Source organism: Vanacampus margaritifer, chromosome 9 (assembly GCF_051991255.1).
Source record: "Vanacampus margaritifer isolate UIUO_Vmar chromosome 9, RoL_Vmar_1.0, whole genome shotgun sequence".
Taxonomy (NCBI): Eukaryota; Metazoa; Chordata; class Actinopteri; order Syngnathiformes; family Syngnathidae; genus Vanacampus; species Vanacampus margaritifer.
This window is the reverse complement of record NC_135440.1, coordinates 12,301,246-12,317,231: the sequence shown is the minus strand read 5'-3', so window position 1 is coordinate 12,317,231 and position 15,986 is coordinate 12,301,246. Positions and strand designations below refer to the sequence as shown.

General features: G+C 38.3%; 1 protein-coding gene across 4 annotated transcripts in view; it reads left to right on the top strand.

The window, feature by feature from the left end:
• The window catches only part of adamts16 (ADAM metallopeptidase with thrombospondin type 1 motif, 16), a 47,785-nt gene extending 33,381 nt beyond the window's left edge, over positions 1-14,404 (top strand). For all 4 annotated transcript variants that reach the window (XM_077576721.1, XM_077576720.1, XM_077576722.1 and 1 more), the window contains 11 exons: positions 352-482; positions 685-808; positions 1,815-2,059; positions 2,189-2,324; positions 3,429-3,555; positions 9,980-10,181; positions 10,822-11,016; positions 11,118-11,174; positions 11,306-11,503; positions 11,621-11,768; positions 13,572-14,404. In XM_077576721.1, the coding sequence (XP_077432847.1) occupies positions 352-482; positions 685-808; positions 1,815-2,059; positions 2,189-2,324; positions 3,429-3,555; positions 9,980-10,181; positions 10,822-11,016; positions 11,118-11,174; positions 11,306-11,503; positions 11,621-11,768; positions 13,572-13,687 (1,679 nt within the window). In that variant the 3' untranslated portion in view covers positions 13,688-14,404. The remainder of the gene's footprint in view (positions 1-351; positions 483-684; positions 809-1,814; positions 2,060-2,188; positions 2,325-3,428; positions 3,556-9,979; positions 10,182-10,821; positions 11,017-11,117; positions 11,175-11,305; positions 11,504-11,620; positions 11,769-13,571) is intronic.
• Positions 14,405-15,986: the final 1,582 nt, after the last annotated feature.

The following is a 15,986-nucleotide window of genomic DNA, read 5'->3' as shown; positions in this document are numbered from 1 at the left end:
GATATTTGGTTTTTATTTGAGGCAGATATTTTTTCCATTAAAATGTGATTTTCTCGCAAATCTGTCACTTTATAAAGTAGCAAATTTTGCAAATTACGATTTTTTTTTTTTTCAGAATATTGCCCTCACCCTCTAAAATAAATAGATTTGTACGTGGCCCTAATACGCCGTCGTACAAATGTCAAGAATCAACTTGGCTTTTTACTAGTCGCCTTAGTGTCCCCATAATCTTCACGTGACCAAGACGTGTTGGACAATTTCTTGAAAGAAAAGTTTTAACCTGACAATGGATGGCTTGTTCCGTGAAACTGTGGTGAAAAGTGAAAAGTTGAATGTATCTTCTCCACACAGAGCAAGATGTATGCAAGCTTTACTGCTTTGCTGAAGGTTATGACTTCTTCTTTGCCCTGGCCAGCAAAGTCAAGGATGGTACACTTTGCTCACAGGACAGCTCTAACGTCTGCATTGATGGCCTGTGTGAGGTAATCATTTTTAAACAAACTGTAGGGCTGGTTTCAAATATCAAATCAAATATAATCATCATGTGTTGCCGTGTTTTGAATACAACAATGGAAGGGAATTGAACTCAAGACGGTTTTCTTGTTTTGCAATTGAATTAAATGCACTGAATAAGAAAAATAAATAAGGAGGGATGAATATTACAAAAAAGTTTTTTCTCAACAGAGAGCGGGCTGTGACCGTGTGTTGGGGTCCTCGGCATCGCTTGATGTTTGCGGAGTATGTAAAGGAGACAACTCCAGCTGTAAGACCTACAAGGGGCAGTACACAAAGCAACATCAGACTAACCGTAGGTCATTTTTTTGTACCAAATGGTTTGATTTTATTAATTTTTTAAGATGTAAACTTTTTAAAACTTTTCATATTCAAATGTAATCTGCCATCATTTGTATTATTTTTTATTGAATACATTTTTTTTTTTTTTTTAACAGTTTGGTACCTTTTAGTTGTACGAGCCAATTGGGTAGTGGTTCATTTCTAGTGGGTTTAATATATTATACAATGTTGCTAGATTTATATTTGCAAAAGTGCTAAAAAAAAAACATTATTTACAAGAGCTACTCAAAGATTTGTTTGCATCGTGTTGTAAGAACCATCAACAATGAAATGAAAGTGAAGACCATCAGGAAACATAAAATCTGCGAAATGTAAACCTAACATCTGTGAGTCACAATTCACAATACTGACAATGAAAAAAAACAAAAGAAGTTGACAGTAAAAGAAGCAACGTAATATGGCTGCCCTCTGGCTTCTGCCGCGAGGGTCCGTCCTATTGACAGTCCATTCATATATAAGTCCGTGCCTTTGGCACTGCGATGTCACTTTTAATTGACAGCAAAGGGTAAAAATGGCCGCTCCCTGAGATGGGTAAAAACGGGTGGATTTTGATGCTTAATTCAAATCCTAATGCTGTGTTCAGACCAGACGGAGTGCACACAAAATAACTACAATTGTGTTAACTGCTTTACAGCATGCGTCAAATGTGGTCTTCCTTCAGGCAAAACACTACCACTTTTGTCCGTGCTATTACATTATCAGCATTTCAGCATATTTGTGAAATTATAACATAACATTAAAATAGGAAACAGTAGTTTTATTTAATCTTCTAAAACCAAAATAAACACTTAACCATATTTGTCATTTTAGGTCATTACATCTGTACTTTTTACACACAGTTTTTTTTTTCTCGTTTTTTTTCCTTGAATGCCTTTTCATTGTGACTGACAGTCAATCTCGATTTTCCATCTTTGTCTGCACCGTCCTGACATATTTTTTTTTACTGTGCTTTCTCACAGAGTACTATGGTGTGATCACCATTCCAGCAGGGGCTCGGACTATTCGTGTTGTAGAACTGAATACATCACGCTCCTACTTGGCAATCAGGGACACTCAGAGGCGTTACTACTTGAATGGACATTGGACGGTGGACTGGCCAGGTAGACATCCCATCGCGGGAGCCATTTTTGAATATAAAAGACCTTACAACAGACCAGAGAGCCTCATATCAACTGGACCCACGAATGAGACGCTGGTTATTGAGGTAATGAATTGGTCCAATACGTCTATGATTTTTGTACAGCAAATTTCAGTTAGGTTCTTATCCCCTTTTTTTTTGTTTTTACTTAATTCCGCACTTACATTTCACTTTTCATGTGTTACATTTTTTCAGATATTGTTGCAAGGTTTGAACCCAGGTATACATTGGGAATACACTCTGATGAAATCTGATGCAACAAGGAATCAAATCATACACAATTACACGTGGGCCATCATACGTTCCAAGTGCTCAGCATCATGTGCCGGAGGTATAAATTCACTCTGTTTTTAACATTACATTGGCGACCAACATCTCACTCGTATTTGAAAGAAAAAAAATTAACGTTCGACACAAATGTTAACCTACGAGATCTAACATAAAACAATTGACATAATGCGATAAAATCTGCCAATTGCATTAATGAAATAGAATGTACCATTTTTAATCTTCCAATTGAGGCAAGTAATGTGTGCCAAACTAAAGAGGAAAAGCACAGTTTGTAGATGAAGGAACAAACTCACAAGGCTGACACCCTTGTGATCTCTAATAAGCCCTTGCAGGTTAATTGGAGAAGTCACCGTTCCCGTTATTACTTAGAGGACATTAGCTTCTCTTGATGGGACACTGTGGTTCCATTTACACAAACACACACACAAATGCCGACCAACAAGCTCACACATGCATGGCTCTGACCAACGGCTTTTGCCCCACTGTGGTCCACTGATAACATGCCACACCTACACTACACACATGTGCGCGTCTTCTGTAATCACTGAGGTCGCCTGATGATTTGAGGTTGGAGGTCAGTGTGCAAAGTTGCCTACGTGTGCTGCTGTGCATTTCCTCATTCTACATGTCTCTATGTAAAAGCTTGCTGGCTTTGAAAATGAATGTAAACAAAGTGTAGATTTTCTACTAATTGATCCTGTAAATTGAACTTCCTCACTCTGGTCTGTTAGAGTCCATCGTATCCACCTCCACCTCTTTGTGTCCTGATGGTAGACCACAAGGTTGGGGCCTTTGCCTTATTAAAGAGTGTAGGCGACTTTTAAGAATTGACCTCGGGCCAAAAACAAACAAGGGTAATTACAGACAAAATCAAATCAATCAACTTCAATACTGGCAGAACTGTGGTTAGGGTAGCAGGTTATTTACCTTTTTTAATGAATGCTAGAAGCCAATTAATTATGTTTGAATGCTACGTGCAAAATGGGGCTTTATTGTTGTGTTGCATGTTTAATGAAATGTAATTAATTTGATAACGTCCAAGCAGGGTTTTTTTTTTTTTTTACTTAAGTGGGTCAATGTCTATTTGTTTTGTATTCTTCTATGGTACTTTGAGTGATGATTATGGCAACATTTTCCCACGCAGGTCGAATGCACACCAAGCCAGCATGTTACAAAGACATGCGAGTGCAAGTGAATACATCATATTGTAATCCCAGATCAAGGCCAACTACCGTAATGATGCCTTGCAACACCCAACCATGCCCTGCCAGGTAAGTTCTTAGCAGACAAGTGTGGTGGCGGTAAAATGGAGCGTCAGCTAGGAAATCAGATAATGAGATAATACTATCGTATGGCACACAATTTTTTTTTAAATGTTTTCTTGCAGTGTCATTTCAACAATCCACATTGCACACATATATACATACACATTTTCATTTTCAAACAAAGGCCACAGTTCCCAAATCTTTAATGCCCCTTGCCATTTTAATGTGAAGATATATTTCCAAGGACCAAACTAAAAACAAATAACGCCATTCACCATTAGCTACGCTTCAACAAGCCATGGCAATTTGGGGTAGTCCACCAAGTATTTGGACAGTAACGACGCTATGTTATGATGGATAACATTGTCATTACCACACAGTTGTTGTCATTATTGGACATAATAATCATGTGATTAAGCTTCATTTTGTAGCACTGCCCTTGTTATGTTATGTTATCAATATAAATCTATTAAGGCTAGCGATGACCAGGGTTAGCCTCAAGTTGTTAGCTTTCAGCTAACATTGGCCTCGTCTGCTAGCGTCCACTGCCCATGAGTGAGCAATGACTTTACTAATGCTACCACCAGCAGAAAACTGTTGTTAAACACACTGTAATTATCTACAATGTTTTTTTTTGCTTATTTTCAACCTGTTTTAGCAATGTAACCCTTTTTTTTTTAATATGCGTAAAACAAGAGAGCGTTCAGTGATTTCCATTATAAAATGGGGAAAATTTTTGGGACGATTTTTTTTTTTTATGTAAGCGTTCACATTATCTATCAATTGCGACCTCAGTCTGTCTGCTGTGTGGATGTAATGCATCCCCAAAGTGACCCGCATGCGCAGAAGCAGATACAACGTCACTCACAACGCTGTGTTTACGTGAGTCTAGCGTGTCAGGGCAACAGACTTTTAAGTCCGTCGTCGGGGCTCATATTTTTCCCATCTCATATCTACAGAGGAGTGATACGGGAGGAAGTAGATATAATATTTTGTGAAAATAAGGCGAGCCTGTTCGAGCGCCTCATCTAACGGAGACCGCTACTTTTTTTTCCCTCCCTAATGATGACATCATGTCGTTGCCGCGCGTAATAAATAAGTCGTCTGCATGGCTAAATTACTAATATCACCACCACAAATGTCATCTTTATACTTCATGCTTCAAGTGGGATTAAATTAAAGTCAAATGTCGGATATATGCGACCTGGCCGTTCAGACTGCGGTCGCATTGCAAAAATTCGGAATACGTATCTGATCTAGGACCACATATGAAAGTGACCCAGGTCGGATATGAAAAAATCGGAATTAAGCCGTTCAGACTGACATAAAAAGGTCAGATACAGGTCGCATTTGGGCAAAAAAATCCGATCTGGGTCGCATATGCCTACAGTGCGAACGTAGCCTAAGTCTCAAGATTTAAGACTTTCTCCCTTTCTAACATTAGTCTTAAAAACTCTTAATTGTACTTCTAACGTCCTTACACAGTTCACTTGGTTTTTGCGATGGTAGGACTCAGGACAGCGCAAGGATGACAACGACACGGCACAAGTGTGCTCATATTTAGCTCTGGTTGCTAAGCTACCGAACCGGAAGAAGCCTGGTACTTTTTCTCACTCATTTGCACATAATGTGGTTACCATGAAAATCCTTTTATTCAGGAGCACTGCCAAAATCTCTTGCTCTTGTCACTCGTGTGCTGTTGCCCAAATTATTATTTTTTTTAATACAGGTGCACCAGCCAAGGTGGCAGGTGACCCCCTTGTGCACGCACCACCACTTGTTGCTGTTGAGCAGCACTTACATACTGGGTCAGGCAATGGCACACTGCTAAGTGCAGTGTGAAAAGGCCTTAAGACATTGTTACAGGTCTACTAACCTTCTGGACAATTTCCCCTTCCTTCTCCCCCACATCTCCTCATGCATTATGTATTTGGCCTCTACAATTGCCACACATCTGCTCCAATAATAATAAAATAATAAAGGGACGTTAAGCAGAGACTGCTTTTCCCGCCCTGTCCCAATCCGGCAAAACACCTGTTGTGTAATGACGCCTTTTTTCCTTTCATATAATGCAGAAATGATTTGTATTTTGGCTAAGACCTGCGTGTGAGGCACATCGAGTGAAGGGAAGTTCCAGTTAGATGTTATGTTTATGCCTTAATCCAATTTTTTATGATTCACAAACTGTCAGTACTGGTTAGCTTCTGTGTTTGTTTGGAACAGAGTTATGACTATTTCACATGTGGACCCAAGCTGATAACAAAGCATTAACCAAGATCAAGATCCCAAGAGACATTCCTTTTGAATGTTACTTGTGTGATAGCTTTATTAGTTAAGACAAAAAAAAAGTTTAACATTATCTATTGCGATACACTAGTTGACCTCTGATGTTTTTGCATCATAAATTACTTTTCCCAGTAGTAGTCATCAATTCCATTGCAAGGTCAAACTGTTGTCGTCATAAAACCTTAACTGTACATGCAGATGTTACTTTTAATTTGAAGTTTAGGTAACAGTTTACAATTCTTAACAGTCACACAACTATAAAATTAAGTGAGCCCCTATTTGTATTACTACGTAGAAATTATGAAGCAGTCTTAATTTTAAAGACGAATGAAATGAATGACACGTTTCATGAAAAAAAGGCAGTCAAATTTCAAATTATTTTGCATAACAATTTGCAATTAACATGTTCTTTTTATTAGTTATGAAACCAAAGAGAAAGACAAAAAAACTGTGAATTTCTGAATAATCTGGTACAGTTGTATTTATTCAAAGGAGTTGATTTGAGATATGTGCAACACACATTCACATCAAAACACACCATCACTGGAAAACCTCCCTCATCTGTTAGCTGTGGTCTGCACAGTTCAGTGCAGAGTAGAAAGAAAAGCGATGGATGACACACTTGGGATGATATCATTTCTAATGAGCAAGTAACATCGGGTTTGTCAGGAAAATATTTTTCAAGCCAGATGTACGAGACATTGAAATACTGTAGGCAAATACGGTACTGTAAAATATTTCAGTAAAAGTAGTCATTCGTTTTTAGCTTGAAGAATTATTGGTGCAAAAGTAGTGCATGTGTAACTCATGAGGTTATTCTATAAAAAGAGTTTTGCTGTTGTGCTCAAGACCACACACTTGACCACAATCACAAAGACCAACACAAGACAAAGACTTTTGGGAGTCAAGACCAAATAAACGAGGCAAGACCGAGATAAGCCGAGACACGGCAAGACCAAGACTTTTAGGAGTAAAGTCCAAGACAAGCCAAGACCTTCAAAATGTCGTGCCGCGACTGGTCACGAGATCAAGACTGGTTTTGAGTATAATAACACTAAGACACGCCAACCTATAGCTGTCCACTCCAATGAGAGAATCCAACACTGATATATTAGACCTCCATCTCTAAAGAATAACAACACAATTTATCTAAGTCTGACAGCAGCTGTTGACACTTCAATTCCTTTGGGGCTCTTCTCTAAGTACTCCCACGTAGTCTGTTAGCTGTGGTCTGAAATGTTAGCCAAATACTTGCAAAACTTGTGCCTTTATAAGTGTGAGGCTTTAACTGAGACACTGACCTCATATTGTCTGTGGGTGTCTGAAAATAATTGATAGGGTGTTTTTGGCCATGTTCTGACCAAGATATTGCATTAAAAAATTGATCAAGGACATGACCAAGACAAAACACTGGGTCTCTGATGTGGCCAGTCAGTGTGCAGGAAGGTCTTCTCAGGAGAACGTGATAAAAGATTTTAGGAAAATGAAGAACGGATAATAATACTGTACTGTAAACCGGTACTAATATTTCCATTGTATTGACATGCAAAAGGCAACATGCTGTTCCGTATGCAAAAGGGGCTCTAAAATCTACTGATTTTCGCTACTAATTTTGTCATTTGTACTTATTGACAATATAATACAGATATTTCAGTTTGCTGTGCTTTATGTGCCCGGACTGCTTTGACATTGACATTAATTGCATCAGAATTAGACATCATAATTCTGGCAAGGGACCTAAACAGAATCATATCCCTGTTTATGCAGCCATAGCGTATGTACATATTGTATGTTACTGTGTTTTTGGCTGAGTGTATGAGAACTTTTGCCATACAGCACCCACTCATGTATGCACACTCAACTACACACGCAACCCGTCCGCACCTGATAAGTCATTATTTGTCATACCATCCACAGTCAGGGCTACAATATATAATATTTAAACATATCCAGAATCTTGCTCAACCCACTCGTAATACATGCAAGGATCAAGTGTAAGTAAAAAGCAACATTTTGCTGATTTTAACTCATTCACTCCCAGCTATTTTCACTAAAGCAATCCCAGCCAATTAGAGCCGACATCGTTTTGCATACTGTGGATAAATGGCCCATTCATTCAAATCATATCTAAAAAAAGCACAATGAATGAGACAAACATTTCTTTATTCTTCACAATTCTAAATTATGCTTTTTACTTAGTTTTGTTCTTGCTTGTATTATGAATATGTTGAGCAAGGTTCTGGTTATGTGTGCAGTTTATTTCATGAAACCATGACTGTAGATGATATGATAAACAATGACTTCTCAGCCATGTTTGCTTATTTGGTGTAAAAATAATAGATTTGAATGACATTGACTGTAGAATCAAACAATCTGTGCAAGAGACAGACTTTAAAAAAACATCATTCTAGACATGTTTCCTGGGGGTCCTGACCATTCCTGGCTGTTGTGTAGCTCTACCAATGATTTTGATTTGTTCAGCTTGTTGTCTTTATTTTAAATGTATTAATGGGCAGCTCATTTTAAATCATAGTTCTCAATTTGCCAATATGTTTGTTAATGTCATATAAAATTGCTGAGATGTAGAACTGAACTTCACCGTACTGAGTATTGTCTAAATATTTCACTACTGTATTTAGACAAGGAACCCAAAGTCAGTAATATGTTGGTAGAACAATTGTATACCATAACTAGGGCTGCACGATATTGGAAAAACATGCGATATGCAATATAGTTCTTGAATATAATGATATCGATATTATCGCCATATTTAACATGTAGCCTATCTAAAGAAATGGCATTTTTAATTAAAGAATTGCATGTTTTTCATGCTGCAAAATAAGCAACCTCCATGTATTCTTAGTTAATTGCAATTACCCTAGATAATGTTCAACTATTCAATGGCAATCCACATTTAAGTTTGCATCTGTCTGGTCAAATTTAGATCAAAAGCATACAATTCCATATGAAACTTATTGCATGGGCCAATATCACAATATCGATATTTTTGGGATATATTGTGCAGCCCTAACCACAACAATCAAATAATAAATTCATATCTCTCTTACAGGTTCCACCAAACTGTGCCATATTAGATTTCATGTTTTGAGAAAGCTCTTCTATTTGACCTAGTAGGTTTTGCCAGCATACCTAATGATAACATGTAGTGATGACAACATGTTTGGTGGATTTTGAGAGGGTGATGGAGACTAACGAGGGTGGGGTGTGGGGAAAAATGGCAAACCCTGTGATGAAGGATTAAGACACTTGCACTTTAAGTTGAGGTCACGAGGTGTACTGCCATCCTGGTTTTAATTAGTCCCTGAACGAAGATGAAGTAGTTTGACGGTAAAAAGTACAAATTATGCACATGGTTGTTTCACAATATGCAAACATTGGGTTTAAATAGTTATAAGTCTAAGAGTGTAAGCATTTGCCGCACATTTGCTAAGTAGGCTTAACTACAAATGAGCAATAAAAAACACATGTGGTTTACTTCTAGCAGGGATGAGTGCAGAGATAAGAAGAGTAGGGTTTAAAACACGTGGCTTTCAATTCCAGTCAAAAAGCTTTGCGTTTGAATTGTTATGACTTGCTCTGAAGCCAGTCAGCCATGAACAAATGTCAAACACCGTAGTGAGTTAAGCCTGTGGGCCATATTGCATGCAATGTGTCACATAACAAAAAAAATGTCATGATTTAAGTAGTGTATTTTCTTTGTCAGTGCTCTACCAGTTTTCTTTGAACTCTCACGGGATTTTCCTTCATTATTGTGGTAACAAGGTGCGGATAGGAATCTTGGCTCTGGCCTTTCTGTGTTTTGTTAAGCGTTACACAAAATGGATGGATGGATGGATGGGTGAATTATCATGGACACAAGATGACTAAGGTAGCTGATTGTACAAACGCCCCCCAAGTTTTGACTCATAACCCCCAGATGACAATAACTTTCTTATCAAACAAATGTATCCTTTTATGAGGAATAGTATGTTCTGTTTTGACTGTGTTTGACAAGGGTGTCTTCATCACTGAGACAAAATTGTGTCGTTAGTTATCACACCGTCATTTGTGAATTCCAGCCATGAGAATAAGGGATTGGAAGGCAGGGGGTGTTGACTCAGCAGGCAATGTTGTGTTTTCCCAGCTGGTCTGTGGGGGCATGGGGAGCATGCAGTCGGAGTTGTGGAGGAGGGGAGCAGACGCGGCAGGTCCAGTGTGTCCAAAGAAGTCAGACCAAAGATGACACCCTTGCTGACTCTCATTGTTCTCAAATGACCCCAGCCAGGAGGCAGGCCTGCAGCATCCACAGTTGTCCACCAACTTGGACCACGAGCCCGTGGTCACAGGTGAGCATGTGACAGTAATATATGAAAGCCACCTTGTCACACAAGAAAAACAAAAAACAAAGATAGGATAAAACAACTGGTTCTGCGGTAGCTTTGCACATTTAGGACTTAAAGCTCGAACATGCTGGGATTTCACTGTGTTTAATGACTATGGTCTCAACAGCTTTCAACTCTCAATGAGCCCCCATTGAGATCCACCCTAATTCAGCCTCGGTCCAAACCCTTTACAAAGTTTTGTAACCCCGAGTATCGGCAGTACTTAGCACAAGTGGTGTTCTCCCGCTCTGACACCCTCTGCCACTACGGTGACTCATTCACTTGGATATGGCAAAATTATTTCAAGATATTAAGAAAGGCTGTGGGAGACGGCCACTCTACCACTGAGCCACGCCACCACTCAGTAAAGGATAGTGAGAGGATTGCAGGACTATTTCAAAGAATATTTTGAGGAAATTGTTTTTGGCCTTGCTCCTAATACTTATGGTGCCTCGCAGAATCAGGTTTGAGACATTTTTACAGGACATTTACCTTACTGAAGCACAAGATGTTCTTATTGGTTGACTGTCCGTCCCAATGTTGTGAAGTTTTGTTATCTCACTGTCTGCGCCAAGTGATGGCACCATGTTGTTTTCTTTTACAGTGTTCTCGTAAGTGTGGTAATGGCTTGAGGGAGAGGACAGTGTTGTGTACAAGACTCAACATAGGTACACAGTCTGAGACGCTGCAAGACAGTTTGTGCGCAGGCTTGCCGAAACCCGCTCGTCAGGAATCGTGCTTCATCAAACGCTGCCAGAAACAACGCAAAGTCCAGTGGTTTGTCTCAACGTGGCAAGAGGTAACATTTTAGGGGGGTTGTTGGCCCTAATATGAAAATGCTCTAGAACTGTATTTACAAGCTTGTTTTTTCCGCCCCTGTTCATTATTTGGGATTTTCAGTGTTCAGCAACATGTGACCGCGGGTATCAAGCACGCTTCATCAAGTGCGCTGAAAAGGTATATACTTTGTGTTCATGATACAAACTGAACTGACTCGACTCGAAACACTGGATAGAGATTTTCTTCAAGGCTCATTACAAGGCGACAGCTTCTAGTTGATTTCCTAATTTCTGGTTCCCTAACTAAAGGATGCTGCCGGTAAATACAGAGAGCTTGCAGCCAAAAAGTGCCACCACATGCCCAGGCCCAAGGTAGCACTCCATCGTCCCTGCATCTTAGCTGAGTGTCGAGTGCGTACAACACCTTCAATCCAGCGGTGGAACGCACATCATCATCCACCTTTACCTCTCCCAAGACCTGAATGGCACGCATCTCCTTGGTCTGAGGTAAGGAACAAAATGTTGAATCTGAGCCCTTTTATTCTCTTCACAACATGAATATACCATACTAAATTGAAATCAGATTGATCTCATTCATATAACCATTTGCCTTTGTGCTAACAGTGTACGGTGACATGCGGAGGTGGAGTGCAGGCTAGGACAGTCCAATGCCTGGCTCAAAGGAAACCCTTTTCTGGCTGTGCCCTCCATCTAAAACCATCAACATCCCAAGCTTGCAATACCAACTTTTGCCCGCAACCTGATAAAAAGGGTATGAAACCAACTATTTCATTATAATGTATATATATACTCACTAGCAACACAATTTGGTACTCCAGCACAATCTGATGAGGTTCAAAATAAAGTGTGCATGATGGATTGTGCATTTATGACTGCGTATTAGGGTCACATATATATATATTTTCTTTTTAAAGGGTTGGGGGCAATATTCAGACAAAGAAACTCGAAAATTTGCCACTTTACAAAGTGGTTGATTTGCAAGAAAAAAACTCAGAAACTTACGAGAAATACACGTAGCGTAGCTATAGTCTAATGTGTGGATTCATTGGTGGTTAATGGACCACTGTTTTTAAAATGAAAAGGCAGGATGGAGACAAATTCATTCTTAATTTAAATTTTAGTCATCATACACGGCAGCTAGAGCGACAACACTTCCTGATCCCCTATCAGCTGACTAACACTAACCAATCAGAAGCTAGCATACTTTAAATAAATGCAAGTGAATGACGGAGAGCAGCAGATTCGACACATCAACTTAGCTACTTGTACAAAAAAAATACCAAAATGGATGAATGTGTAAATAATAATTCTGGAAACATAAATGTACAAATAAATATTTATTTTAATAAATTAACTTAAATCCTTGATCCTCAGGGTGTGGGCCTTCGCAAACCGAGGTGTCTTTGTCGCTGTCAGTACCCAACGCTTCAAAGTGTGAATGCTTAACAAGATATGGTTAAAGCCTTTTTTTTTTTTTACTATCTCCTTATTTGAAAACCCGACCGAGAAGTATCGGCACAAACATCCGAGTCGTATGCTACGTATATTAAGTTTCTCTAGATTAAGTTAGTTTTTTTTCTTGGAATATTGTCCCTACCCTCTAAAAAATATATATTTATATGTGGCCTTAATACGCCGTCATATGCATTTTATAATGTTCAGTTTTGATTTATACAGTCAGAGATGTATTAATGTAACAATATGTCGTATGATTGTAAATCTCTGCAACACTCTAAAGAGTTCTTTTGGAGCATTTTGACACCATTATATAGGTAAATAAAGTTGTTTTTTTTAACTTAAAAAAAAAACTTTCCATCTGATCTAGTGTATTTGTACACGATGGGCCAAATTTTGTTCCGAACACGTTCCTGGCTATAGTCAAGTAATAGTGAGAAAACTTTACATTTTCATGAACTACATTATTACCAGTGATTATAATGCCACCTAACCTGAAAGCCCAATTTTGGATTATCGTTGCCACAATGCAAAGCAACATTTTTTTGGGCTGCTATTTCTAATTCAGACTGTCACTGACATGACATCATCATAACGACTTAAAATTAGTCGTCAAGTTTAACGTCATCCTCAAAGATCTTAACACAAAGACATTGAAATACCTCATCTAAATCATTCATAAAAGTAAGGAAAAGCTTAGGGCCAAGTACGGACCCTTGAGGCACACCAGATATGACCTCAATTAATTCTGAATTTGAATGTCCAACTGTCACAAATTGTTTCGGCCCAAAGAGAAGCCATTCAAGAATTTTGGCCGCAACGCCACGTGATGCAAGCGTGTACAGGAGCTTAACATGAGACACACTACCAAATGCTTTACGAATATCTAAGTGAATGCATCAACATTGCTCCAATCATTCAGCATACCAACGCTTAACCACATATTGTAAAAAGCATAGTGTTAAATTAATTTGCTCTTGTGTTGGTTGTGATAAATAAAGAATAAGGTGTTTGGTTGTCGTACGTATAAAATCAAAATCATTGATGACATTGCTAATACATTATTACAGCTAAAGAATTTCCCATTTCTTCTCCACAGATCTGGCATGTCAGGATTACTTCCACTGGTGTTATCTGGTGCCACAGCATGGCGTGTGCAACCACAAGTTTTATGGCAAGCAGTGCTGCCTGTCCTGTTCAAATTCAAACCTATAATCACGGAAGAGTGACTTTGTGATGCAGACAGGAAGGTAGTTAAGATAGTCAAAAGACTATTCTACGCACCCCAAGCTGTGTTGATGTGTGCTCATGCAAAGCACCAAAACACTGAAGACATTTCTGTGGAAATCCCAGCGAGTTGCAATGACTGAGTCTTTCCTTGCGATGCTGGACATCTGAAAACAAGAACTTCTTGCTGAGAGTGCAACAAAGGAATGTGATTGGGACAGTGCTAAAAGAACTAAGATCTTTGGAGAAGCAAACTAGTAAACTCCCCGCCCAAAAATTGAATCCCAGAAAATGTTCTTGTCATGTTCCCCATCTGAAGAAGAAAAGTTCAAACATCCGATGCATCCTTGTTGGCACTATAATGCTTGACGAATAAGAGCTAATGAAAAGGGACATAGCTAAATCATAAAACTTGAAGAAAACACCCAAAGTGGATTTTGTATTAGCTGGATAAAAAAATATGGTTTTCCATATTCACAAGGTGGAAAAAGAAACCTTGAATAATTGAGGTGCTAATTATACTAGGTGTATAGTATACTCAGTGGTGCTACTATGTTGTTTTTTTTGTCACCACTACAATGTGACATCCTCAAGTTTCATGAATGAACATAATAATTGCCGACCCATGTACAGTATGTTTGTTATTTATTGGCTTTATAATACATAATTGCTGGAGAACTGTATTAAAAAGCAATATAACTGTGACCTTTTATTACTCTACCCTGAGACTATTCATATTCTGTGTCCTGTTTCATAAGAGACTGATGAACTGCTCAATTTATATTGGGGAGGAAATAAATACTCAAAGAATTTGTTCTAACCATGTCAAGAATCGAAACAAACAGTTTTATTTTTTTAAGCAAATAGTTTTGAATGGCTTATCAAATGTAAACCTAAGCCATAGTTCAGTGCATAATAATAATTATATATATATATATATATATATATATACAGTAAATGAATGTCAAATGGTGTGTACATCCAAATGAGTACAGAAATAGACCAATGACGTAGTGTGCATGCTTCAAAATGCACACACTTCTAACTTGGGTTGTTGCATTCTATTAGTTCACCACAAGATGGCCTAAATTCTGCACACTGTCTCTTTAAAAATGAATTATACTTTAATGTGATAAAATTATTTTTCTCTAATCTTCATCATATGACAAATGATCATCAACAGATGCTATGTGGAAGTTTTAAGAGTGATGACAACCTTTCTAGTTTTTACTTACTATTCTTACTTCCAATTCCACAATAAATGAGAGAGAGTGACTCTGTGTGAGTCTGCGTAAATGCATTCATACAGATTCAATACTGTGCTATATTTGTTGCTAAAGAAGAACTGACAGGTAATGGCTTGTTTAATGTTTCAGCAATGTTTACAGCATCAGTAAAATAACATTTAAATGTGTGTCGTGCCCATGTTTCTTTTGTTCTTAGAGTGCAGATCTTATTTACAGTTCACACTCATTCGGACAGAAATTGTGAAAAGTCAAAATGCATGTCTGTTTTGTTTAAAAGGAGTTCTCACATGCATGACATACATCTTGTCCTCAATTAGTTAATTTTTAGTTGGCATAGTTTTACAATGGGAGACGTTTCCTTCTAATTAACCATTGATCTATAGTCAAACATCTGTGAGTTATGTGTAATATATTTTATGATGTTCAGAGACAAAGTAAGGCTTAATTAATTCATTCCATCTTATGAGAAATGAGCCACAGACATTGTCAAACTGAAGTTTGTGGAATTTTCTGCCTGCACCCTAGTCAAGTCAAAACTTGATTCAATTGATAATGTGTTTTTGTTTATGCAACAATGGCAACTTCCTGTAAACATTCTGATGTGATCAAGATAAATCTGGTAAAAGGCAAAAAGCATTAGGCTACAGGTCTTACTTAGTTAGCCCTGTTCTAAACTTTGCTATCTCTGACTTGATCTGTTTAGAAAGATTAGCCCTTTCGCCTGAGAGACACTCAGGTAGTCCACTTAAAGACACAGTTATCTTTCCATCAGGATGCAACCACATCAATCACAGCAACTTTGCACCAACTGAAAAAAACTCTCACGCTAGTGAAAGCACTGGAGTTGTTTCATGTCGCAAAACCAGCTAGAGAAGGTATCAAAGAAAAAACCTGATTGCTAACAAGTGTTGTGGAGTAGATCTTTTCCTACGCGTGTTCGTTTTCTTTCGGGTAATGAGAATGTTGGTTATCTGAATACAGGCTGGAGATCGATGAACAGTTCCTTCAAAGCTTTTATTTCTACAGAATATTCCGGGCAC